The 25,008-nt window shown below is 47.9% G+C and overlaps 2 protein-coding genes across 2 annotated transcripts in view; one reads left to right on the top strand and one right to left on the bottom strand.

The window, feature by feature from the left end:
* Nucleotides 1-2,880, top strand: part of ADSS2 (adenylosuccinate synthase 2) — a 40,669-nt gene extending 37,789 nt beyond the window's left edge. The window contains exons 12-13 of the mRNA XM_037069554.1: nucleotides 298-447; nucleotides 1,774-2,880. Coding sequence (XP_036925449.1) covers nucleotides 298-447; nucleotides 1,774-1,826 — 203 coding nt within the window. The 3' untranslated portion in view covers nucleotides 1,827-2,880. The remainder of the gene's footprint in view (nucleotides 1-297; nucleotides 448-1,773) is intronic.
* Nucleotides 2,881-5,142: 2,262 nt separating this feature from the next.
* Nucleotides 5,143-21,381, bottom strand: SPMIP3 (sperm microtubule inner protein 3). Its single transcript, XM_037069404.1, has 4 exons — nucleotides 21,318-21,381; nucleotides 15,551-15,646; nucleotides 11,952-12,124; nucleotides 5,143-5,333 (listed from the first exon to the last, which is right to left on the bottom strand). Exons 1-4 carry the CDS (start codon nucleotides 21,371-21,373, stop codon nucleotides 5,161-5,163), a joined length of 498 nt encoding a protein of 165 aa, XP_036925299.1. The 5' UTR covers nucleotides 21,374-21,381; the 3' UTR covers nucleotides 5,143-5,160.
* Between the last annotated feature and the right edge of the window lie 3,627 nt (nucleotides 21,382-25,008).

Below are 25,008 nucleotides of genomic sequence, written 5' to 3'. Positions count from 1 at the left end.
TGTAAGTTTGGCACCGAAACTCATTTGACAGCAAAACCTGACTTGACCTGGTGTTGAAGGTAATGATCTACCTGCTTACAGTGAATACTCGTGTGCTGCTGTGGAAATGTGTGTGGTTATAAAACTCTATCCCGAAGGCACAGGTTCAGCCTTCGAAGCTCTGAAAACTTCTAAATTCCAAAACGCATCTGGCTTCGAAGATTTCCATAAGAGCTTGTGAACCTGTGACGTTTCAGAAGTTGTTTGACGACAGAGTGTATACACTATAGCCAGATGTGCTTACTTTTGAACTTTCAGCAAACCAAGAAGTCTTAAATAAAGTGGAAGTTCAGTATAAGACTCTTCCAGGATGGAACACAGACATATCAAATGCAAGGACGTTTAAAGAACTACCCGTCAATGCACAAAATTACGTTCGATTTATTGAAGATGAGCTTCAAACTCCAGGTAAATAAAAACACTTCAGGAACAACTATCTTAACTTTTCTACTCTGGACTTAACTGTCTACCTTTGAAATAAGGCTAAAGATTATTAGTCATAGAGTGCTTATGATTTGCACAGATGCCCAGGAAGACATACAATAATTTTGCTGCTTAGAGTAAATAGAATCATCTTTCTTTAATCCTTCGTATGCCTGCAGACAGCAGATTACTTCTCACTGTTTCTGACCTCTCTGTTAGTCTGTTTTTCCCCCCGTGACACCGATTCTTGTTTCTTCCTCCCCCTTAACAACCAACCCTTTCGTATCTTCCTCGCCACCGAAGCTGGTTTGTTGTTTTTCGTCTGGGGTTCGACCTCCCTTGAGAGTTGGGGGAGTTTCAGGTGTTAGGAAATAATAGGTACAGAAAATAGGAAATCTGATTTGGAAAAGCATAAGAATAAAGAGTAAAACTTCTGTATGAAGAAACAAATGTCAGCTAGCCAGGGAATTAGGCATAACCAAGTTATGGCTGTAACTAGTCACGTGAAGTGTTTCTTTTAACCCTTTGCTTTTTCTGTTTGCACTGATAGAGATTTGAGAGACAGAAAGTGAGGTGGGTGGGTGGTATCCTCCATATAATCTCTAATGATTCCGAATTTGTAGTGTGTCTCATTTTTATTTGTGGTTCATCCCAAACCTGAATGTTGGTTTCCATGTTGCCATCTGCCCCTTCTAGCTTGATGTCAGATTCGGCGAACTCACTCCTCATAGTCAGTTGTTTTAGAAATAGAAACAACAGTGAACTTGACAGTGATGTCTGTGAACTACCATAGGATTTACCCATGAGGTGGGGATGATGAGAGATGTGATGTCCACGGGCTGGTACAGCAGGCAGTTCCCAAGGCTGTGCAAGTCGAAACAGTGCTCTGGTCCAGATGTGCCTGGTTTTGTGAGACGTAAAAGTTACAGCGAGACCAGTATCCTTCCTCCTAGCGCCATCCACTCATCAAAGGTGCTGGTCTTGTCTAGTTAGTTAGGAACCTGATCAGAGGTCCTTCAGGTCTCCGCTGGCTCGGCCAGGTTTTTCCCTACCCACCAGGAACTGAGGGGCTGTAGATCCCATGCCATTAAAGCAGGAACCAGTGAGCCAGACTACGCATGTGCTGGATGCCAGCTGCACACTCTGGTGGCTTGGGAATCGGCACAGGCTGCCCACAGACGAGAACTAAAGGCACACGCAGCTAGTTGGAGTTCGTTGCAGACAGTGAGGAAGGGGGGACCTGTTCATTTCAAAGGGCGAACAGTATAAACGAATTAATACTTTCTTCTCCTTTTTCTCCTCCCCTCCCAGTTAAGTGGATTGGTGTAGGGAAATCCAGAGAATCTATGATTCAGCTCTTCTAAGGATTTCCAGGGATGCAAGAAACACTCCTTGAAAGGGGGAAAGGACTTTCTTAAATATGTCATTCATCTTCTCCAAGTTTCAAGAAGGCGGACATTGCCGCAGCTGTAAGCCCTCCAGCTGTGTCCAGTTTTGTAAGGTGGGTGCTGGGGCGGAGACGGGCTGCGCGGGCTCCGGCGGCGGCCTCCTCGGCCGGCGGCATCGCCGACTCATCTGTCGCTCCTGCTGCTCTCGGTGCCATGTCTGTTGCTGTTTAGAAGTAGAGTTTATGTGGTTTGAAATCTAAAACAGAATTACTTTCAGTGTAGTTTTCCTTCATTATTGTCGATGTGTGTTCATAGGTGTTACCTCTATGAAATGGTAAGAACAATGAATGCGGTTTTGCACAAGTATTTTTACATTCTGATCAGTCGGCTCTGTTATTGTAATCTTTGCTGTCAGGAAAAATGATACGAGAGGAGTTCTGTAAACTTTTGTACTGCTAAAATTCTGTTTCAGTTGTGGACTGTTTATTTTCTGCTGAGACCATTGCGGATTTGAGCTTTGGCGGGGGGGTGGGGGGTATGTTCATGGATCCTTTAATTTGTACAGAATGCAAAACTTATTTCTCTCTATAAATTATTTAATACATTGAACATTTAGTTAAATGTTCAGAGAAAAAGGTGTTCCCTAAAACGATACTGCTAATGTTAAAGCATTGTCATTAAAAGATCTGTTGTGATATTTGGTGACTATTTTTCTTTAACTCTGAAATGTATAGCTTTCCTATTTTGTCTCACCGTTATTTCTAAATCCAGTGGATTGGTTTTTCAGCACTGTGCCTGCCAGTACACCTACAAAATCATCTCTAAGTGTCCAAATGACTCAAAATGGTCCGTCATGCTTTGATTTCTCTTTTTTGGGGAAAAAAAGGTGTTACTTTAACAATTAGGCTTAACATATTGTGTTGTAGATTACCCTTCAATGAACTATTTTAAGTGTTGAAATTAGGTGCCACTTAAATTTATTTTATTATACCATCAATAGCTGATTAAAAAGAACCCGATATTTCTAGTATACTTTGTGTAGTGTGTTCTTCTTTTGCTAAGAGACTAGTATTACCGATACAGAACAGAAAGAACTTTATCCCCACAGAACGTCGGGTGGGGTGGGAAGATCAAAACAAAATCTTGGAAAATATCCAAATACCTATTTTGATTGATATTTGGTTCCAGAAAACATTTAAAATTAGAGCAGCGTTGTTGGGTTCAAGCAGTAAAAAGGATAGGATCTTTACATAAAAATAATAATTTGTATTTAATATATAATAGTTTTTATTTGTTCCAATGGAAGTTGAATGGGCTTTTATTCTTTTTCCTCCTTCGTCTTCTTACTTAGACTTTGAAGTAGATTAGCCGTGCGGAGGTGGCAGCTGTGTGAGAGGTGAGCGTATTAAGACCACATTCCGATCTGGATAGAAGCATAACTCGACTGGCACAGTTTTAGCCCTGGTCCGGGCGCAGGCACGGAGAACCCATCCTTTGGGTCAGGCGAGCTCCAATTCTTCCCCCCCAAATGTGTAACTCTCCTATTGTGTGGTATTTACTCATTTTTTATCAGTTTGAGTGCTTCTCTCCCATTTCTCTTGATGAGGTGCTTGCTGATTAAATTGGTTGAGAGGGTGTTCTTCAGATATAGTTCAGTCTTTAACACAATAGGGATCTGCGTTAAAATAATGTATCTTTGTGGAACAAGTATACACAGGAGTCCCCCCTGTGCCCACAGGGATATGTTCTGGGACCCCTTGGGGGTGCCTGGAACCCCGGGGTGCACCAAACGCTCTACACGCCATGTTTTTTCCTAGACGTATAGAGCTGTGGTCAAGTTTAATTGATGTGTTAGGCACAGGAAGAGATCGACGATAACTACGAATAAAACAGAATGGTCACAGCAACACACCGTGATAAACATGTGACTGTGGGCCCTCTCACCAACTGTCTCACTGTGCAGCCCCCACCTCGCCCTTCTTGTGGCCACGTGAGGTGACACAGCCCATGTGATGGGATGAAGGGAAATGGGGGACGCCGGACCACAGCCTCATTGCCGGGATGGATGGGGTGGCGTGAGCTTTCATCACGCCACTCGGAACGACATGCAATTTAAAACTTACAAACTGTGTACTTGTGGAACTTTCCACTTAATATTTTCATGCCACAGTTGGCTGTGGGTAGCTGAAACTGTAGAACGCGAAACCGTGGGTGAGGGAGGCGGTTACTGTAGGCTGGAATTTGCTCAACGTATGTGGCTGTGACAAGTACACATCCTTCCGGGACGGTATCGTAGAGGAGATGGCACGGCCAACAGACCTGGATGAGCGATGTGATCTGCTGCGATGGAAAGAACAGGCTGTTAGGAGGACCTGACCCAAATTTGGGAAGGGTCAGAGAAGGCCTTTCATAGAAATGCACGGAAACAGAGGGAAAGGAGCCCTGGCCGGGTGGTTCAGTGGTTTTAGGGTGTTGCCCCCAATAGTCACAGGCTGCAGGTTCGATCCCCCGTCAGGGCGCACGCGAGAACCAAACAATGGCTGCATAAATAAGGGGAACAACAGATGAGTGTTTCTCTCTCACCAATAAATAAAAATTAAAAAACAATCAAACAATGAAATGGACCGAAAGGATGAGTAGTCAGAGGGACACTTGGAGAAACTGGGGAAGTTGCAGTAACCAGACAAAGTGAGTGAGGGGCTGGCGAGGCGGCTGTGTGGCAGGGAACGGGAGGCAGACTGAACCCAGCGACCAAGCCTGTCCCGGCCTAGAGGGCAGGGCTGTGAGCCCAAGTATATCACACGTGTCACGAGAGCACGGAGAAGCCGCTGGAACCAAAGACCTGCGCTCTCGCTTTTAAAGCTCTGGATTGCAGGGCCAGAGATTTCAATGGGGAGGGGGCCTGTTTAGTATAGGAACTGTTTGTTTTATTTTATTTATTTTTACACCAGTCTCCCGTCTCCCTACAGTCCTGCGCCATACCCCGGTTCCTGTACCCACAGTTACCTTCAGAGTCGCCCTCCGCGGTCACACCCCCAGGTTCTTTTTCCCCCTCTCAACAGCGATGCTGTTGTCCAGCAGACACAATCCTATCCTTACTGCTCCCACGTGTGACCATTGGACTGACTACCAGACCCGCAGCAAGACTGGAAGTGGGGCTGAGAATAGATAAAACAGTGCCTCCTACAGCTGGGTCTTAATTCCCTGCCCTAGGCTGACCAACTCAGTCTGTAAAGACTATGCAACATGTGTAAATAGTTTAGGGCAGTGGCTGTCTGGATACACGCTTAAATTAAAAACAGTTCTGCCATCATTGTTTTAGTCCAAAAGAGTCACCTAAGGACGCCAAAGGTGCCCCAACGCCACAGTGAGTTTGAGAATTTTCACTCCAATGCCATCCCTCTTCACGACAGTAGAACTCCGGCAGTGACTCCGCAAGCGGCTGTGGATTCTGCGAAGCCGTGGCTAGTTTCTGGTCCCAGTCTGGAATTTGAAACAAATTAATGATTTATTTTACGATTACTCCTAAATTCTAACTCACTGTCATTTCAACAAGAGTTGTGTATAATGAAAAAATGGGTGGCGTTTAAGACAAAGGAATATGTTTTAAAGTTAGGTAAAAAAGAACTTCGTCAAAGGGTTACTTATGTGGCTTGATCTCTGATTCATTTTTTAAAGAAATTTTATTTATCTGCAGAGGGGAAGGGAGGGAGAAAGAGAAATATCAATGTGTGGTTGCCTCTCATGCGTCCTCTGCTGGGAACTGGCCTGCAGCCCAGGCATGTGCCCCGACTGGCGATTGAACCAGCGACTGGTTGGCAGCCCACACTCAATCCACTGAGCTACACTAATCAGGGCTGATGCACTTTTATTGGATTAATGCAAAAATGTAAATAAAACAAATCACATAAATTCTAACCCCCACCATGCAAGAAAACTCCTTAAGCCTTCCATTATAAATGGGTCACGTTGTATTCTTTTTGTGTCAAACTGCAGTTGTTAACATCCCGAAATTCGTACCCACTGGAGTTCTCTCATATAAGCTCCTGTCTGTAATCACTAACGGTTCTGCTTATCAAAACTTAGGGTTCAAGGAGGTCTCGTGGGGAGCACTGCCATCCTTGCACCCACAAACCAAGGCCAGAATGTTTCAACGGCAGCGTCGCAGCTGAATTTTACACGCACAGCACTGTATTGGGTGTTTTGCTTACATTAACCCTAATGTTCTCCCTAACCCTCTGAGGCCCACTGTCATTACCACCATCTCAAAGAGACGAATTAATCCACCCAAATTGACAGGACTGGGAAGAAGAGGGGCCCACATCTCTGAGTCAGGAGGATCAAGCTGCCAGGTCCCTAATCCTCTCACAGTGCTGTTCTCCTCCCATACCACTTCAAACGCATTCACAGAAACAAACAGTTCTTGATATGAAGAATGGATAACATGCCATTAACCCAGGGAGGGCGACCAGAAATACCATCCCTGGAGGGTTTTCAAAATCTAACTCAATTGCATGATCCTGCATGTTGACAGTGGCCGCACAACTTCTCCAGGCTAGTTTTGAATTTAAATAGTGGCTCTGACCTTGAGGATTCTAAGGAAACATTTGAAGTAGTTTAGAAGTGTGAGGAATCCCACCCAGCAGCCTTCGTGGTCTTTGCTGTAGGAGTCATGATGCAGCTGAATTACACACACGTTGAACCAGGTGAATTCAACAATAGAGGTTCTCAGAACTGAAGACGAACTCGGGGGGCGGGAGGGGGCGGCGCAGGGTGTGGTCTGGGGACATGCCATTTAGTGAGTATTATACACGCCCACAGACGGTGGGTGCCATCAGGCCTGAAATGCATTCTACAGTTGGGGGTCGAAAGGAACATGATTTTTAAAATAAATTTCTTTACCTCTTGACAAAGTGAAATTAACCATTCATGGGGCTTTGTGGTGGTGACTTCTTTGAAAGTTGTTGAAAAATAACATGAATTAATTGAGAACCATGGAGTAAATTTAACCCACTTACTGAGGAATCCAGGTATTCTAAAGATTTTAGTGATTTATTAAAGATTTCAGTGATTTATTACCGTTTCATGTTATTACTTTGAACGTTAGGAGATTGTCAAGGATGACTTTGATTATATGTAATAATTACCTTAGGCATTGGTTTTAGAACTTTAAGTATAAATGCAATTCTGTTTTAGTATTTTAAAAAAATCTGTTTATTATGACATGCTCATTCTTGGTCAGGAATGATGGCAAACATTTTTGAAGGCTTAGTAATCCAAGCTTTAGTAATTCTGTATTATACAAATATCTCAATTCTGTGAGGCAGATAACTGTTTTTATTCTTTTTGCAAGTGAGAAAACCGAGCGTCCGAGAGTGTAAGGGTCACACTGCTATGCACGCCTATACTTTATTTTGGAAGAATGAGTTGTCTGGACTGTCTGACACCGGGGTTAGTAACACAAGGGTAGCTTCGTGTGAGGGGCATCTCGGGTGTGAGGTCCCGGAGAACCGTCTTCACATCCTCTGCTGTGTCTCCCACACAGTCAGGGCTTCATAAATGCTTCCCAATCCATCAATGAACCTCTAGGTGCCCAGAAGGAATTTTTCCTGAGCAAGAATTTCTAAAGCAATCTATATATATCTAAAAACTATGAGTAGGTTATTATAATGTATAGATTATCTACAGATAGTATCTACAGATATTGTCGATTATAATGATATATATTTAGGTTATATATGTGATATAGATGATAATCTATTTAATCTGCTTAATAATTCCCAAATAAGAACTGAACATAAAAAGCAAGTCATTGCTAGTATAGACGTGCTTTGCCCTTAAACCTGACCACAAAGACCGGTCAAAAACTTACACCTTCATACACTTGTATGAAAGGCCTTCCCCTAAAGACCCCGAGGAGTCAGCTTCTTGATTTAAGCCAGAGCTTCATTCAGCCCCTGCCCTTTTCTCCATCCATGCCCAGATTAGTAATGTATCTGTCCCCCCGCCGGTTGCTGAACTTGGCTGCACAGTGTAATTAATCTGGGGAGCTCTAAAAATTACTCATGCTTGCCCTATGCTGACCTCCCCAGGAGGTAGGAGACTCACCCCAGGAGACTCTCACTGAGTTGCTGTTGGGTGTGTCCCGGGCGTGTGGGTTTTTAAAAGTGATGTAGCAGAAGGCGAGGACCTTTAGCGTAACCACCGCCATTGCCTCCCGACTGCATTCGACCGGTCTCATTCCACTCCCCTGGGCCTGCGTTTCTTCTCCACAGTTAGAGTGATCTTTTCAAAATGCAGTTTTAATCCTGTCACGTCCACCCTCCTTAACACCTTTCAGTAGTTTTCCATGAACCTTGGCCTGGAGGCCACACCTGAAAATGGCCTGTACAGCCCTTGACCTTGCTAGCTCTGGCCACACCCTGCTTCGCCCTCTCTGATTCCTTGAGCCAGCACTCTCTTATTTATTTTTGAGTTCATCAAACCTGTCATGCTTTGATCACAGGGCCTTTGCACCTGCGGGCTCTCTGGGACCCTCTTTCCCGCCCCGCCCCCCTTGCCTGGGCGTCCTCAGGGAGACCCTTCAGACTGTCCCCCGATCCTGAAGCAACACATTGACTCCCCGGCAGAGCTTTGCTGGCGGGTGAGATTGTATTTCTGCCTGCCTCTCCCTGAAGTGCCCCGGATGGAGACATGTTGTGTCTATTTTTGCTTCACTTTGTGTTGCCAAACCCTTGCACGTGGACTGGCCTGTCAGCAGACTCATTATTTACAGAAGGACCCCAGATGAAGGAATAAAAATGCACTCGACATCAAATCGAGCTTCAAGGCCAGCTGCTGTCACCTCCCAAACTCGTCTGGGGTCCATGCATTCCTTTCCACCTCCCCTGTGGACAGATCAGCTGTGGGGTAGCTCCATGACCTCCGGACGAGAGAGCTTCCTCAGTGGTGCCGTGCCCTCCCTCCCCCGCCTCTCCAGACGGAGTCGGAACCAGCAGCCGGAGGTGTCTTGTTCAAGTGCAGATGGTGTGTCGCCTCTCTGCCTCCTGTTGACCTGAGAGTACAGCCCAGCATCTTGCCCTTGTACCCTCACTGACCACCCACCAGGCTACCCTGACCCCTTGCTGTCCTCACACAAGCCACACCCCTTTCCGCTGTCCAGCTTCTGCCCTTCACAGTTCCCTCTGCCTTTGCATACTTCGTTCTTTTCCGGGGCTCGGCTAAAATCTCCCGACTGCACTATTAGCAGTTACCTCTCTGTCCTGACCTGCGTGGCTCAGTCGGTTGGGTGTCAGCCCACAAAGTGAAAGGTCCCCACTTTGATTTCCCTCAGGGGCACCTGCCTGGGTTGCGGGCCGGGTCCCCGGTCTGTCTGGGTGTGTATGAGAGGGGCATGTGGGACAGATCAGTGTTTCTCCCTTCCTCTCTCTCTCTAAAAATTAATAAATAAAATGTTTTTTTAAAAGAAGTTTACCTCCCTAAGCCATGCTCACCACCTTGCTTATTCCCCATACAATCTCTAATTTTTAAAAACTATGTTCCCTTGGTTATGTTCCATATCTGCCTCCAGAAGGCCAGTTCTGGGACAGCAGGTGTCTCGTTGTCCCGGGTCCCTGTGCCTCCAGCTCTGCTCAGTGTCCAGCTGCTCACGGGGCTCTGGCAGTGACTGAATGGTCGCCAGTTTCCAAGGTGGACCCCAAGGATTCTCACCCCTGCAGTTTGGGCCTGGTGTGGTCCCCTCTCACACTGCCTCAGGGCTGGCTGTGCGTGCCCCTTCCATTCCAGGCATGTCTGCTCCGCCGATCTGCCTTGTACTCCCACTTCCTCCTCCTACTTTGCCCAGTCCGGCCCCTGTCCTCATGGCTGGAGTCCACCTGGCCCCCCATCCTCCACACCTCACTATACTTGTTCCCATCCGGGACTCTAGGAGCAGCGTCCCCACCCTAGGTGTCCCCATTTCTTCTCCACCAGGCACATCGTGTCCATCAAGGCCCAGCTCCGTCCCCACTGGCGCCTGCTGCTCTCCCGGCTGTTGCCTTGTAGGCCCCAGTGATCTCAGCCTTGAACTTCACTCCCCTGCTTGGTAGCCGTTCTCTGATGAGCCTGTTGTTGCCACATCTTCCCAATTAGATCATGAGCTCCCTGGAGCCGGGGTTATAGCCTGGATTTCCTTCTTCCTCCTCCGATGGCACCTGGCTCCAGGCCAGGGACATGGTAGTTGGTAAATATTTAACTGTTTTGCTAACCATTCGCCTGGCTCTACAGGTTTGGAAAGATGTAGAAGTTGTCTTCTATAATAAACAAGGGGAAAACCTTTTCGTCTTTCTGACAAGATTTCCTCCTAGCAGAGGAACTGTAAGAATGGTCCAGTTTACTACCCCTTTGGGAACCACCGGCCCCACCTGGATTCTCCCATTCCGAGGAACGGAGTTCATACCCGGTCAAAGTTGAAAGGACTAACTGTCCAGCCCGGTCTGTGGGGAGGGAGCTCTCCACGGACCTGCCCACCTCTCCTTCCCACCTGCTTCTCAGCCCCTCGCAACTGCTCTCCCAGGCCTCACGCACCCTTCCTCCATCGCCTACACCCATACCCCACCCTGGCTTCCTAGAATGTCACCCTCCTGAGGCCTCCTGCAGGACCCCAACTGCTGCCTCCTTGCACTGCCAGCACCTCCTTCCCTCAGTGGCTGGCATGCAGCCCCCAGCCCCTCCCTCCCTGCCCAAGCTCCAAGCTTCTTCATCTCCCAGAACCCAGCTTTGCCCTTTTATCCCAAACTGCCTGGCATTCCCTGCCCCCAATGCAGCTTCATCTGTTGCCACCCCCATTCCTAGCTCAGCTCCCCCCGACATCTGCCTGGTCCTGTTCAGTTCTCCCTCTCCCTAATTGCGGTTGTTCGCTGTCCCTTTGGGACCCGAGTCCCCGCTCCGTGCAGCCATTCACCAGGGCTGAGCTCTCTTCTCAGGGGAAGAAGAAGGAAGAGAAGCCCCTGCCCAACCTCCCCTTCCTTCTGGGAGTTTTCTTATTTTTTTCAGGTGAATATAAAGTGACTCACTTTAAAGAAGTCTACTAACGAAATAGTAGTGCACATGACACTCAACTGTGACCGAGGCCGTTCCGTGTCAAGGCCCAGTGCAGAGCTTGGCCTGTGTCTCAGTTCTGGGTCTGACATGTCCTAGGTCTGCATCTGGCTCCTCCTGCCTATTGCAGGCTAATTCGGGGCTAGTTCATTAACAGTCTGCCACCCGGGGTCCCCCGCCAGGAATTGGGGTAAGTACACACCTCAGAGAGCCGTGATGAGGGCCAAATACGTACCTGCCTCAGGGTGAGAGCCCCAGAAATGGCAGGGTTTGTTCATTCATTTAGAGAGGCTGTCAATGAACGGATTCAGTCTACTCAATACAGTCCAGAGCCCTGTGACTACAGAAACACAGGACATGTTTCACTTGGTGCCTGTGTGTCCCCAGGGGCCCTATCCGTGGGGGAGGCTGGCCCCGTAGCCACCTCGCACGTTCTGCCGCATGGAGAACGAACTACTTCATAGGGACTTCAGAATTTTTTAAGGATGTCGCCAAATGTCAGATAACGGTCAGAAAGCCGTTTACAATAGGAGAATGAGGAAATCAAATTTCCTCCACCACATGTGCGGAGGGAGCAGACCGGAGCCTGCCTCCCCTCAAAGACATGTACGCATTTTTGTTCTTGAAGTCTGCACAGGCGGCCAGGACAGGAGGGAGTAGCCCTTGGGATTTAGCCCTCTAAATCGGGGGCGTCAGACTCATTTTCACCGGGGGCCACATCAGCCTCGTGGCTGCCTTCAAAGGGCTGAAGGTAATTTCAGCTCCTTGCGAGTTAAAGAGTAGTTACATAGATACAGTCCTAAATTTTCTGGGCCCTTTGAACGCAACCAGGAAGCCGATGTGGCCCTCGGTGACAGTGGTTTGATGTCCCTGCTCTACATTCTTCCTGCACCTGGACACATGCGTACCCCTCCCCCAAACTTGACCGTTCCCAGACACGCCGAGACGGCCATCCCGGGACAGTGCCTTCTCTGTGACCCAGGCAAAGTTGATCTCGTAGAGTAAGAGCGTGACCTGACTTACCAATGTTGTAAAACGGCAGACAGTAGTCTCTTTGGTACGTGGTTTCTTTATACCATGGTTCTGCAGGCTCTGCATGTCTTCGAAAACAAATGTATCTAATGAGGGTCTGTTGGTCTAATTGAGGCTGGCATTGACCTTCTCTCTCCGGTGGGATTGCCAAGTCTGTGAAAGGTCTAAGTGAAAATAGAAACAGCTTGCTAAACACTCAGCTGAAAAAAAGCATTCCATTTTCTCGTCAGCTGAAATCCACTCCCCAGAAGCAGCCCGGAGGCGACCAAGATAGTGTTGGCAAGACCCCCGGCTGCAAGGCCACCCTTACTGGTTGTCAGTTGATGGCTCGGGGATTGCAGTCTCCGCTCCTCCTGTGCAGGCCCCTCCTCTCCCAGCCACAGGTCACAGAAGACAACCTCCTTCAACCTCCTTCCCCTGGGTCTGCTTCCTGTAGCCCCGGTCTCCCCGATGCCCTTTCCTACTGAGATTTTTTCTATGGCGTTTGGCTCCTCAAGGAGCCAACACTTCCTTTTGGCCAGACTGACTGCTGTCGGGCATATGGGTGTTTGATGAACGTGGAATCCCTTAGAACCTTCCCGCACTTCCTGTGAGGGGAAAAGGAAAGAAGAACGAAGATGTGACGTGAGACAGCCCCACGCACTGTGGGGGGGGGCACGCCCTCCGTGCAGCTTGTCTGGGGACGCTCGGTGACGGCGTTAGCACCTTTGGAACGTGCGTGTGTTTTGTCCCGGCAACGCCAGAAATTAGGGGTGCCAACAAAGACCTCTCTAACAAGGCTCCTCAAATATTTCCATGGCAATAAAAAGAGTGAAAACAACCTTCGTGTGAAAAAACACCCACCCAAATTATTTAGAAAATGATACCTATACAGGAACAGTGTGCCAACGTTAAAAGTGATGCCATAGAAATATATACTACATCTTTATTCATTCATCTGTCAGTGGATATATGTATGTGTGTGTTACATGCAATACACATACACATATGTACACACATACACATATATGTGAAATACTATTCAGTCATAAAAAGGAGAAAATTCTGCCATTTGTGACAACGTGGATGGACTTTAAGGGTATTATGCTGAGTGAAATAGAGACGAAGACAAATACTGTGTGATTGCCCTTATATGTGGAATGGAACAAAGTCGAACTCATAAGAACAGAGAACAAAATGGTAATCTCCCGAGGTGGGCCCGAGGGTAAAGAAGCTGCTAAGAGAGAAGGTATTAAAGCTTCTCATGACCAGAAAGAAAATTTGTAACTCTACGAGGTGATGGTACATATATCAAACCATTGTCTTAAACCTTAAACTTACACGATGTGATATGTCAACTGTATCTCAATAAAAGTGGAAATAAGGGGGTTTCAAAATCCTATCCCTTCCTACTTTGTGTAGGCCTGGAAGGTTCTGCACGATTATCTATCTCCAGGTAATGACATTATGAGTATTTTTCGATGTTTTGATGATACATGTTTTCTAAATATTTTAATAAATGTGTATTTTTAAACTATGAAACCCAGGAGGTGACCTAATATTGAATAGGTGTAAACATATTCAATATCAGGCGAGCTTTAAGAACATTAAAATCTGATCATTCGGTAGTAAGATGTAGTCTTAGTTGACTGTACCCCTGTGACCGATCACACTGAAAGGAGGTGACTGATACTGCTTAGTCACACCACACTGTGTTCACACACTTGGGTACACACTCAGTGGTAATGAGCCTTTTTAAAAGAGGGTGTGTTAGCAGAAACGGAGTAGCTCGACTAAAGTACAGAAAGAGCAAGGGCATAATGTAACGACAGGTGTGCCGTTCAGGACAGGGGACAGGTGCGCTGGGTGGCACAGGGGATTCTGTGGCGAGGAGACTCAGGGAAGCACCAGGAATTCCCACCCACCCCTTCTACTCTGTCTCATTTCATGTTTGATAGGTACTTGTCCCGTCGGGGGGTCCATGACAATGGTGGGCAGCAACACACCTTTCCCCACAAAGGCGTGTCTCCCACCGTCAGTCCCAACAGGAGCTGCCTGATGGACATGCCCCGAGGGCCCTGGGAGTTGGGTTCTGTGTGAGGACCAGTCTGACACTTCTGAGCCAGATCCTGCTGATGGCCACTGAACCTAATCCTGCTGGGCTGCCTTGGCCCTGGGTGTTTCCGTGGAACCCGAATATTCTCCATCAGCGTCCTTCTGAAAGCAAGACTTTCCCTGAAAATACTATTTGGTAGAGGAACGTGTCCGGAGAGGGTAAGCCAGGAGGGGTCCCGTCACGTTACACTGTGCCTATAAGAACTGAAGTTAGGATTGGTCCAAAGAGCTGCATTATATTCTGCTTCCTGAATTTTAAAAGAAATTTATTTTTGCCTTTGCTTTTCCTTGTTATTCTTAAACTAGAAGCTTAATGAAGCCATCAACGGCCACGTGTACTCAGTTTTCCCTTACGGCTCATCTCCGGCAGCGCAAGTCTGGCCAGAGGCAAGTAGGAGACTGAGGTTTCCTGTGCCCGGGAAACCTCAGCCCGTCCTGCGTGGGAGGGCTGGCGTCTGGGTGCAAGGCGATGGAGTTGGGGGAGTTGCCAGAGTCCACAGGACACACGTGGACAGTGCCCTGTGGAGCTGGGCTGGCAGTGGGGCCTGCCCCTCCTTTCCCGTCTGCCCTCTGGCAGAGGACGTAACCCTAATGAGAGCTTAATGTACGTAGTGTTTGAGTTGGAACAGAGGGCTTTGAACTGGGGATCAGAAAATGTGGGCAGATTCCTGCACTGCATCTTACTCATCTAGTTGGATTAGAATGGCCTTCAGGGCTACTCCCAGTCTGATCCTCTATTCAGTTTAGCCTCTACGCTGCTTTACAGATGCCATGGTCCCTTGGCTTCGCATGGAGGATAATCAGGAGCTGACTCTATCGAAGGCGATGAAGAGAAAAAGAGAAATTTGTGAAATACATGAAAGGACCTCAAAATAATAGCAACCGTATTTTGAGTGCCCACTGGAATTATATAGCAATTATTTTGTTTATAACAGATAAGAACCCTAAGACTCAGAGAAGAAATGAAAATTGCCCAAGATCAAACATTTCATCAGTTACTCAAATTGCTGCTTTTAACTACGGTGGTTCTCAGTCTCTGCAAACCAGAAAACAACATCAAAGTACCTTTGTTGTTAAAATTATATCCATCGAGGCAGAAACCACTGGGCCAAGTTTGTGATTTTCCTGAGAAGGAAACTAAGACTCAGGAAGGTCAACTATCTGACTAAGTTGAAACTCTAAACTCATGGTGTTTAAATTTCTTAGATAATTTAACAAAATTATACAGTTATTGCTGATTATAATAATAATATATGTTCACTAGAGAAAATCTGGAAAATAAACAAAAAAAATACAAATACTAATAATCTCACCACTCACAAATAACTGTTGTTAATGATTTGGTGTATTACCTTCTAGACTTTTTGTATCCATTAAATAATAATAATTACTGTTGCTCTCATTTTTATCATTAGAAAACGTGACTCCATCTTAAAAAATGTATCATTCTAACTTAGTGTAATTTTTGAAAATTAAGATTTAGAAAAGTGTCTCACCTGGGAGATGCCGTTACGCTGTAGTCCAAATGGGCCCTTGCCAGCTGCCCAGGGAGGTAGCCCCGCAGGTCCTTCCCTTGACGAGCGATGGACGTGCTGGCGGAGGAGGAGGGAGGGGCAAGGAAAAGCAGTGATCGCAATCAGCTCCGCACAGAGGAACACCGGCAGTGGTGTCGTGAAAAGAGAGATTCAGTCTTTGTCCCCGGTTCCTCGCACAGCGCTCGCTCCTTGGACTTTCTTTTCTCGCTGTTAATTAATGCTTCTTTGTTTCACGGTGTACTTTCATTTATTTATTTCAATTACAGTTGACATTAAATACGATATTACATTGAGGTGTATAGCACCGTGATTAGACATTTATCTAATTTATGAAATGATCTCCCCGGTAAGTCGGGGGCCCACGTGGCACCACACAGCGGTTACCATATTACTGACTATATTCCCTATGCTGTATACCCTTGGGCTTTCCTGAGAAGAGGGTCTTTTGTATCCATTTTTCAGCAATCATAAGGAAATATTTGACAGGACAGATACTAGGTTCAAAAGCAGGACAAAGAAACTAGATGGTATTTAAAACCGGTGGGGCAAATGTTGATAATCTTTGAAAAGTGGGAATTGAAAAAAGGGTGTTTCTTATACTATTTTTTCCTACTTTGGGTATTTTTACAAACTTTCACAAGTTTTTTTTTTAAACAAACTGATACTATATAGGGTCTAACAATGAAGAAACACTGGGGTGGTCTTGTAAGCCTGGGAGGGCTGGGTTGGGAGGAAGGTCTGAAGCACAAACAGGGACGAATGAGGTGGAAAACGGCGGGAAGTACAGGGCCTGTAGGTGACGCACCATAGGGAGGGAGACGAGGCTGGAGGTAGTGGTACCCAGACCTCATGTTTTGAAACACGTCTCATTTTAGGATGCATTTACTTTTCCTTTTAGATCATCGCTGAGCATTNAACCGGTGGGGCAAACGTTGATAATCGTTGAAAAGTGGGAATTGAAAAAAAGGGTGTTTCTTATACTATTTTTTTCTACTTTGGGTATTTTTACAAACTTTCGCAAATTTTTTTTTAAAACAAACTGATATTATATAGGGTCTAACAATGAAGAAACACTGGGGTGGTCTTGTAAGCCTGGGAGGGCTGGGTTGGGAGGAAGGTCTGAAGCACAAACAGGGACGAATGAGGTGGAAAACGGCGGGAAGTGCTTCCAGGGCCTGGAGGTGACGCACCATAGGGAGGGAGACGAGGCTGGAGGTAGTGGTACCCAGACCTCATGTTTTGAAACACATCTCATTTTAGGATGCATTTACTTTTCCTTTTAGATCATCGCTGAGCATTCTACGGACATTTTAAAATTACGCGTCGTTCGATTCTGTTATTTACAGATTTTATTTCTAAGAGCGGTCGGGACATTAACAAAAGACTTATTATATATTAAAAAAAAAGGAGTGTTGCATCTGAAAGGTTGAGAACCACCGATGCAGGGGATAGGGAATCTTAGGAAGGTGTTTTTAAAGATTAATGAAATAATACAATTTTTATTTTAGACTTTGGCTGGTGGTGGGAGACATGTGAGGACAACCTGACTCAACGTGGGAAGACTGGTTTAGGAGGCGGTTAGAGCGATGTCGGTGGGACAGCTCTGAGCTCAGCGTTGGACACATGGGGGCAGAGGACGGCACTGAGAGGGGACACGCCGGGAGAGAGGATTGAGGGGGAGGACGGAGGAGCTGCCCACGGCAAGTGGCAGGCTTCGGGCGTAGGAAGAACGCTGCCCCCCGCAGAAGAGGGGGCACAGGAAGGTGACCACTGCGGTGTTTTGGGACCTTCCACCGATTCGGAGCCCCCGGGAGGTGCCATGAGACTTCACGGAGGAGAGTCAGTGGCAAGTAGAGGATAGTTTTGGATGAAGTAGCTGGCCGATACGTGCCGGGTGATAAACGGAAACTTAAACAAACCACGCCTCCAGTCCACACTTTCTGTATTGAATGCATGTGACCTACTCTGCGGTCCCCGCTAAGTTCTAACTGACTCAGAAGCCGTTCTTGTCCCCGACATGCTCACTAGGAGTTGAAATCGTGATCTGAATAAAGGTCTGTGGGTGGAGAAGAGGGTCAGGTGTGTAGGGTTTGGGCTGGTAAACAGGTCGGGGAAGGGGTGCCAGGCGAGGGCAATTTCAGACTCGCGCAGAGCGAGGACCAGAGTGGAGCGCGTGGAGGCCGGTGGGGTCCTGGCTGTCTACAGTGTGACAGGCAAGCGCTGTGAGCAGGGCGGGTCTGTCTGTGTCCGCACACAGGACTTCAGGGAGCTCGGATTTTCAGAGCAACCACAGGCTGTCTGGGCCTGTCCGGTGGTTGGGATAACAGGACTGAGCCCTGGATAGCGCACAACAGCGGGGGAGCTGAGTCACAAGAAGAGAGAGGAACTGGCCCAGTCCTAGGGAACAAGTGACATTCCTGAATGCGCTTGAGCGGGACACCTAGCTTTCTTAGGCACCCTTCCAGTTTCTGAAGCACTGCCTTGGAAACGGTTACCCCAGGGCCATGTCACAGCTCATTAGACCCCAACAGGAGTTTCTGGAACAATGCTGGCTTCTCACAGTTGCTAGGCAGCCTGGGGGGAGGGGCGGGCTGTGTTTGGGCTCTGTGCTCTTCAGTAGGGTGCACACAGCAAACGCCACGGGAATACAGGTGGTAACCTGAGCACAGGTCCTCGGGAGCGGTCTGCCCAAGCTGTTCTGAGTGTGGGAGAGCCTTCCACCAGCGCCAGGCAACACGCCCACCATCGGTCTCTTGGGAGAGTCTCTTGGCGGGTTTTGGCCCAGGAGCAGAGAGTGGGGTGTGTTTCAGCAGGAGGGCGGGGCTGAGTGGAGAAGCAGGTTTGGGGGATGAAGAATCGCACCCTTCACCTCTAACCCCTTGGGTAACTTTCCAGCCTCTCTGAGGTGGCTTTNCAAACGCCACAGGAATACAGGTGGTAACCTGAGCACAGGTCCTTGGGAGTGGTCTGCGCAAGCTGTTCTGAGCGTGGGAGAGCCTTCCACCAGCGCCAGGCAACACGCCCACCATCGGTCTCTTGGGAGAGTCTCTTGGCGGGTTTTGGCCCAGGAGCAGAGAGTGGGGTGTGTTTCAGCAGGAGGGCGGGGCTGAGTGGAGAAGCAGGTTTGGGGGATGAAGAATCGCACCCTTCACCTCTAACCCCTTGGGTAACTTTCCAGCCTCTCTGAGGTGGCTTTCACCTCAAACAGGAGAAAGCTTCCGAAGGAGAGGCTTTTGGGAGAGATTGCCTTCTAAGGGTCAGTGCCGAGTCAGGCATGTCAGTCAGTGCCCGGCCTCTCCCAAGGCGGGGCAGGTGTGGGCCAAACAGTGAAGGACTGGAAAAGCACGTGTGGGCAATCCACACCTGGCCTGGGAGCCCTGCCTGGGACTGGGCTCCCATGGAAGGACTGGCTTGGCCTTCAGGATTCTTGAATCGGGGACGAGGGGTGATAGAAGAGGTTCCAGGGGGTGATAAATACGATGGAAAGAGACATGTCTTTGGGTGGTGAACACACAATACAATCTACCGATGGTGGATTACAGAATGGCACACCTGAAGCCTATGTAATTTCATTAACCTATGTCACCCCAACAAATTCAATGAACAAGACGGGAGAAGATTCTTGAATCAGCTGTAGAAAATCCTTTCCTTGGATGGGAGCAGGAGTCCCATCTAAGGAACCTGTCTCTGACTTCACCATGTGTTGCTTACCCGTCCTGGACGCCTTGGCTCTGGGAGGCGAAGTGTTCTATTCAGACAAGGGCACACCCGTCCCCTGGGAGGGTGAGTGTAACCTGAGCAGGGTCTGGGCTCAAATCCTACCTCTGCCGATTGCTTACTTGCTGTGGGATGTTGGGTTGTCGCTTAACCACTCCCTGCCTCTGTTGTCCCTCCTCATCTGTACCTCACAGGTTTGGGGAAGATTAAATACGTTAATGTGCCCTTAGCACCCTGCTTGCCACGGAATAAGAGCTGCGTGAGTGTTAACTATTATTCCAGGGGGTGAGACCAACAGCAAGCAAAATAAGTTGTGAGAAGGGCCACGGCGTCCTGTTTCCGGAGAGGCTGTGAGATGGAGAATAAATGAAGTGGAGAGGTGGGGCAGGCAAAGACCTTCTCCCGCTGGAGGGAGTCAGGAAGGGCTGTCTGAGTAGCTGACAGCGAGCTCAGCCCTGCTGGGCGACGCGGGGCTGGTTAGGACAAGGCAGGCCCAGGAGGGGGCAGGGCAGCGACCCAGGGAGAGGGAACGTGTCCAAAAGCCCTGAGCTACGAAAGCGTGTGGCCTATTGAAAGAACAGAAGGAAGACAATGGGGTTTTGTAGACTGGCGGGGTCAGCCCATGGAAGGCTTTGTAGGTCCTAGCAACGAGTTTGGATTTTATGCAAAAGACCATGACTGCAGGGTTTTATGCTGGGGGCAGGGGTGGCTTTGGCCTGATCTGTATTTCACGAAGCTCACGCCAGAGAACGGATTGCAGGAGCACAGGCGCGGTGGCTGGTGTAGGTCAGCAAGGTGGTCTGGACCAAGTGGTAGCAGAGGAGACGGTGGAAATCATTCCCATGGGAGACCTGTGCTGGAGGCAGGATTGAGGAACCTGCTGATGGATTGGACCCACTACTGTGGCCAAGGCAGAAAGTAGACAAAACCCCACTCCAGGGTGAGCACTGAAGGCGGGGGGCACCCGGCCTGTCTCAGAGTGTGTGCCTCCTCCTGGGGCCTTGATGCAAGAACACAGAGACCTGAATCCAGCCCAGCTTTGGGACTTCAGTGCCTGTCACACATGTCCCACCGAAATTCCCAGGCTCCCCACCAGCTGGCTCCGGCCTGGCCAGGGACCGACTTGGTTCCACTGGGCTCCAGGCAGCCACCACAAAGGGAAGTTTGTTTCCATTTTCCCTAGGAGATGAGACCACAGTTAAATACGCCCAACTGCGGACAAAACAGACCCCAAACACAGGTAGCACAAATGCGTGTGGGAAACAGAATCAGGAGGGGCTGGAGCCCGTCTGCTGCCTCCTCTCGTGGTCTTGGGGAGGGAAAGGGGACTCTTAAGAATATCTAGGAACCAAGCGTCCTTCCCTTACCCCTCTCCCTTCTTCAGTGATTTCTGGAAGCAGAAGAACTTATCTGTGTTGACAAAATGTTGTTCAAGGTAATACTAGAATAAAAATGACACTTGCTCAAACCCACGAAGGGACTGCAGGAGGCTGGCCCCAAAGTCGCTTGCTGTGAGCCCCTGTTTCGTAGCTGGTGAATCTCTGCAGACCCCAGAGCCGGCGATGGGGTTAGGATTCCCAGATTGTTAAACAGTCTCTCCCAGCGAGATGAACTTAGGCCAATACAACACGCCGAGGACTTGTTACTCCTAGGCCATGGATGAACTTGGAGAGAGAGTGGACCTCATCCCTGGTTTCTGTCTGCACAGTTACCTCCCATATGGCAGAAGCATAGGAGCCCTTTGCACGATGATGAGCAGGAAAAAGGGCCCCTCATTCTTTTTGCTAAAGTCTTTCCCAAGCAAAACCAACGTCCTTCAATCTTTTGGGAATTTGGAGCTGTTTCTTTGCTTGCATTCTGTCTCGAGTGTGGGATTTTTCATTTTAACTATTAAACCCAGAGAAACGTCATTAGAACCCTCTGGCAGACGCTGCCTCCCAATCACAGAGCAGCAGGGTGAGCAATTCTAATTCCCCAGGCGCCTGTCTGCGTCTGGAAGAATGTTTGTTACCTGGGTGGGATCCCTGGGCGGCGGTCAAGAAATTTTCGTAGCTGGATGGCAGACATGATGAATGAGATTCTGGGGGGAAAAAAGGTGAAGGTTCATATGGCACGTTTATGCACATTCCCAGGTATGAGCTATCTAGTACTGCAAAGACCTTGAAAGTGCAGGATTATCTATCCATAGCTTTTGCTAGACTATTTGGCGAAAGAAATAGACAGTGAAGGGGCAAAAAGAAATTGCAAGCATAAGCCAATGCATACAGATATGCTGTTCTTTATATTTTTTAAAGATTTTATTTATTTATGTTTAGAGGGGAAGGGAAGGAGAGAGGGAGAGAAATATCAATGTATGGTTGCCTCTTGTGAGTCCCCTACTGGGAACTGGCCTGCAACCCAGGCATGTGCCCTGACTGGGAATCGAATCGCGATCGTGTGGTTCGCAGGCCTGCACTCAATCCACTGAGCTATGCCAGCCAGGGCTCAGATATGTTGTTCTTTAAAAATAAAAAATACTGTGCCTATTGGGCACTTAGCCTTTGTTCTCATGCTTGTTAGGGTGCCTTCCTGTGCACTAGCTTTCAGGCTGAGTACTACAGTTCCCAGACTCCCTTGCAGCTAGAGTTCCGATATGAATTAGATTCCTCTGATCAGATATATGTAAGTGGGATGTGAAAGGTGGAAATGAGATTGAGGCCATTTCTTTGACTTTTTTCTACTGGCAAGCTAGGGTGTGAAGGTATGGCATGTGTTTTTGTGCAGTGAAACTCCATTGCCTAATCTACAGCTTTGGGGGCATCAAGAAATAATTGCACTGAAAGCAGCAACTGCACCCTGTGTTTGTGAGTGTGGAGAGATGGCTGCGGTGGCAGTGGTGGTGGCTTTGGCAGTAGGTTCTTGAACTCAGTTGTTCTGGAAGCAGCTTCCTGATTAGGGCACACGTAGCTACTTCCATGATGGGTCAGTTTGTGGAGATGTTCTAGAACGTTCTTGGAGACCTTCCCCAGAGCCTGCCCCTCCAGTCCTCCCAATGATTTTATGAGTATCTCATTATCTCCATTAAGCCCCTTCTGTTTTCTATAGTGACCCTGAACTTAAATATATATTTTTTCTGGTACAAATTTTCATATTGCGTGTGATTATCTACTGGAGAAGAAGACTTGCCACAGAAAACCACTACCTGTGAATATTTGACTGAAAGAGCCAACAACAGGGAGGAAAACTGAGTGCCTGGGGGACAAAAGAGGGAGAAAACCCTACTTTTCACTTACTTACAGTTTATAGTTTCTATGCTGCTTACAAGTGTTGTGGTATGTGTATTTATTATATGTACACAGTTATGCACAGCTTAGCGACGAGGACATGTTCTGAGAAATGTATGGCGAGGTGATTTTGTTGTGCGAATGTCATAGAGTGAACTTACACAGACCTGGGTGGCACAGCTGCATCCTGCAACGTGGGAACCAGACTTTTCCGCAACAGGTAGTGCGGTGGGTTTGTTCATACCGGCGTCACCACTAACATGGGAGGGGCCACAATGTGTTGCGCCACAATGTTACGGTGGCTGCAGTGTCACGAGGTGGTAGGAATTTTTTTAAAATGCATTTCTTTTTTTAAAAATATTTTATTTATTTATCTTTAGAGGGGAAGGAAAGGCGAGAAGGAGAGAAATACCAGTGTATGGTTGCCTCTCGTGAGTCCCCTGCTGCGAACTGGCCTGCAACCCAGGCACGTGCCCTGACTGGGAATCGAACTGCGATCGTGTGGTTCGCAGGCCCACGCTCAATCCACTGAGCTACACCAGCCAGGGCATGAGGTGGTAGGAATTTTTTAGCTCTGTTATAATCTTGTGGGACCACTGTTGTGTCTACAAACCATCACTGACCGAAACGCCACTATGTGGTGCATGACTGGATGAAGACAGCTGAGCCTCTGATCTACATGCATGTAGCAAACAGGAAGACACCACACTGAGACCCCTGTGACCTGTGGTTGCATGCTTGTGTCCCCTCTGAAACTCATACGTTGAAACCCGAACCCCAGTGTGATGAACCTATTAGGAGGTGGGGCCTTTGAGAGATGATTTCTTTGAGAGGCAGTTAGGTCCTGAGGATGGAGCCCTAGTGAAAGGGATTGGTGCCCTTATGAAGGAGACCCAACGGAGATCCCTGGCCCTATTTCCACCATGTGAGGACACAACAAGGAGTTAGTAGCCTGCAACCCAGAGGATGGTCCTTGCCAGAACCCCGCCACCCTGGCACTGTGAGCTTGAATGCCCATCTTCCAGAACAAGGAGAAATAAATGTCTGTGGTTTATAAACCACCAATCTGTGATGGCTTGTTATGACTGCCCGAATAGACTATGGCCCCTGCTCTGTGTGCTGACGACCACAGTACCTGTCTGGAGGATTCAGTGAGGCAATAATATACATGTGAGTGTTTGAATCTAAAGAGCACCTTTGAGAAGAGAAACAGGAGTTCTATGTGTGAGTCTGAATTATGCATTAGGCGACATGTATTAATGCAAATTGACCTCTCAGAAACCTTGCAGACTATTACCGCTCTTTTGCCAACAGGAAGTACTGAGAAGTAAAGTAACTTGAACAAAGTCACTGGAGAACCAGGACTGAGACCATTTGCTCCAGAAACATTTATCTTAACTGCTGTTGTTCTATCGAAAGTATGGAAAGAACTACAGAGCACCCGGGCCATCAGCCAAAGCAAAACTGGGGTGACCCTAAAGCAGCAGCAAGCAGGGGAAAGAGAGGACTGGACTGAAGTGTGGGATGCGTCCCTCTCTCCCTTTTATAGTCAAAACTGGACTCACTGCTTACAGGCCCCTTAGCTGCTTTATTTCACCGCTAAGTTTTCTAAGCAACTGAAAACATGTCAAACAAGATTGCATTAAAACAGAATCATTTGGCAATCCCACAGAACCTGTTCGTTATATAATGTGTTTTTGCCCTTAGCACTGGTGGGATTATAAAACAAAAAGGAAGGGAGAAAGAACCAAAGAGAAAACCTGAGTCAACATGATGCAGCTTAGTAGCTGACAGGCCAGAGAGAAGAATGCGAGATAGTCAGGACACGTGTGCCCCTGACAGCGACAACAGCAAGTGTGACTTCGATGGCGGAGCGGCGGCTCAGAGCCGAGACACTCTGAGTCAGCACCTCGGCCCTGGCTCACCATGCGTGAGCCGAGCCACAGAAACGTTTTCGGAGGAAATCGTGGCAGGCCACACAGTGTAAGCGGAGCTCCCAGAAGAATCAGGAGACTGGGAGTGGTCCCAGACCCGCTCTTGGGCATCTTCACAGAATCCCTCTGCTGCGCAGATGAGGAGTACCGAGTCTCGTTTTCGGGGATTGCTACCACTTCGTGAACACTTAAGGAAACCTTGTTTGCAGCAAGATATGTCTGGGCATTTTATTTAAGTCGGTCTGAGAAAACAGATTTATAAGCGTCACCAAGAGCCAGCTTTTACTAACCTAAGTCACCCCAGTATATTTGATTTATTTATTTATTTATTACATGATAATGATCAACCCTGGATAAACTTTTAAAAAAGATTTTATTTATTTATCTTAGAGGGGAATGGAAGGAGAGAGAGCAATATCAATGTACGGTTGCCTCTTGTGCGTCCCCTGCTGAGAACTGCAACCCAGGCATGTGCCCTGACTGGGAATCGAACCGCGATCGTGTG

This window comes from Sturnira hondurensis, unplaced genomic scaffold (genome assembly GCF_014824575.4).
Source record: "Sturnira hondurensis isolate 20B ecotype Veracruz unplaced genomic scaffold, ASM1482457v3 Scaffold0018525, whole genome shotgun sequence".
Lineage (NCBI taxonomy): Eukaryota > Metazoa > Chordata > Mammalia > Chiroptera > Phyllostomidae > Sturnira > Sturnira hondurensis.
This window is presented reverse-complemented; position numbering and strand designations above follow the sequence as displayed.

Excerpts from the sequence above, each read along its gene's own strand:
- SPMIP3 (XM_037069404.1), bottom strand. The coding sequence starts at position 21,373 with ATGTCTGCCATCCAGCTACGAAAATTTCTTGACCGCCGCCCAGGGATC. Across the intron at positions 12,125-15,550 it reads AGCGTAACGGCATCTCCCAG|ACCTTTCACAGACTTGGCAA; the intron begins GTGAGACACTTT and ends ATTTTCACTTAG. Across the intron at positions 5,334-11,951 it reads TCTGCCGTTTTACAACATTG|ACTGGGACCAGAAACTAGCC; the intron begins GTAAGTCAGGTC and ends TTCAAATTCCAG.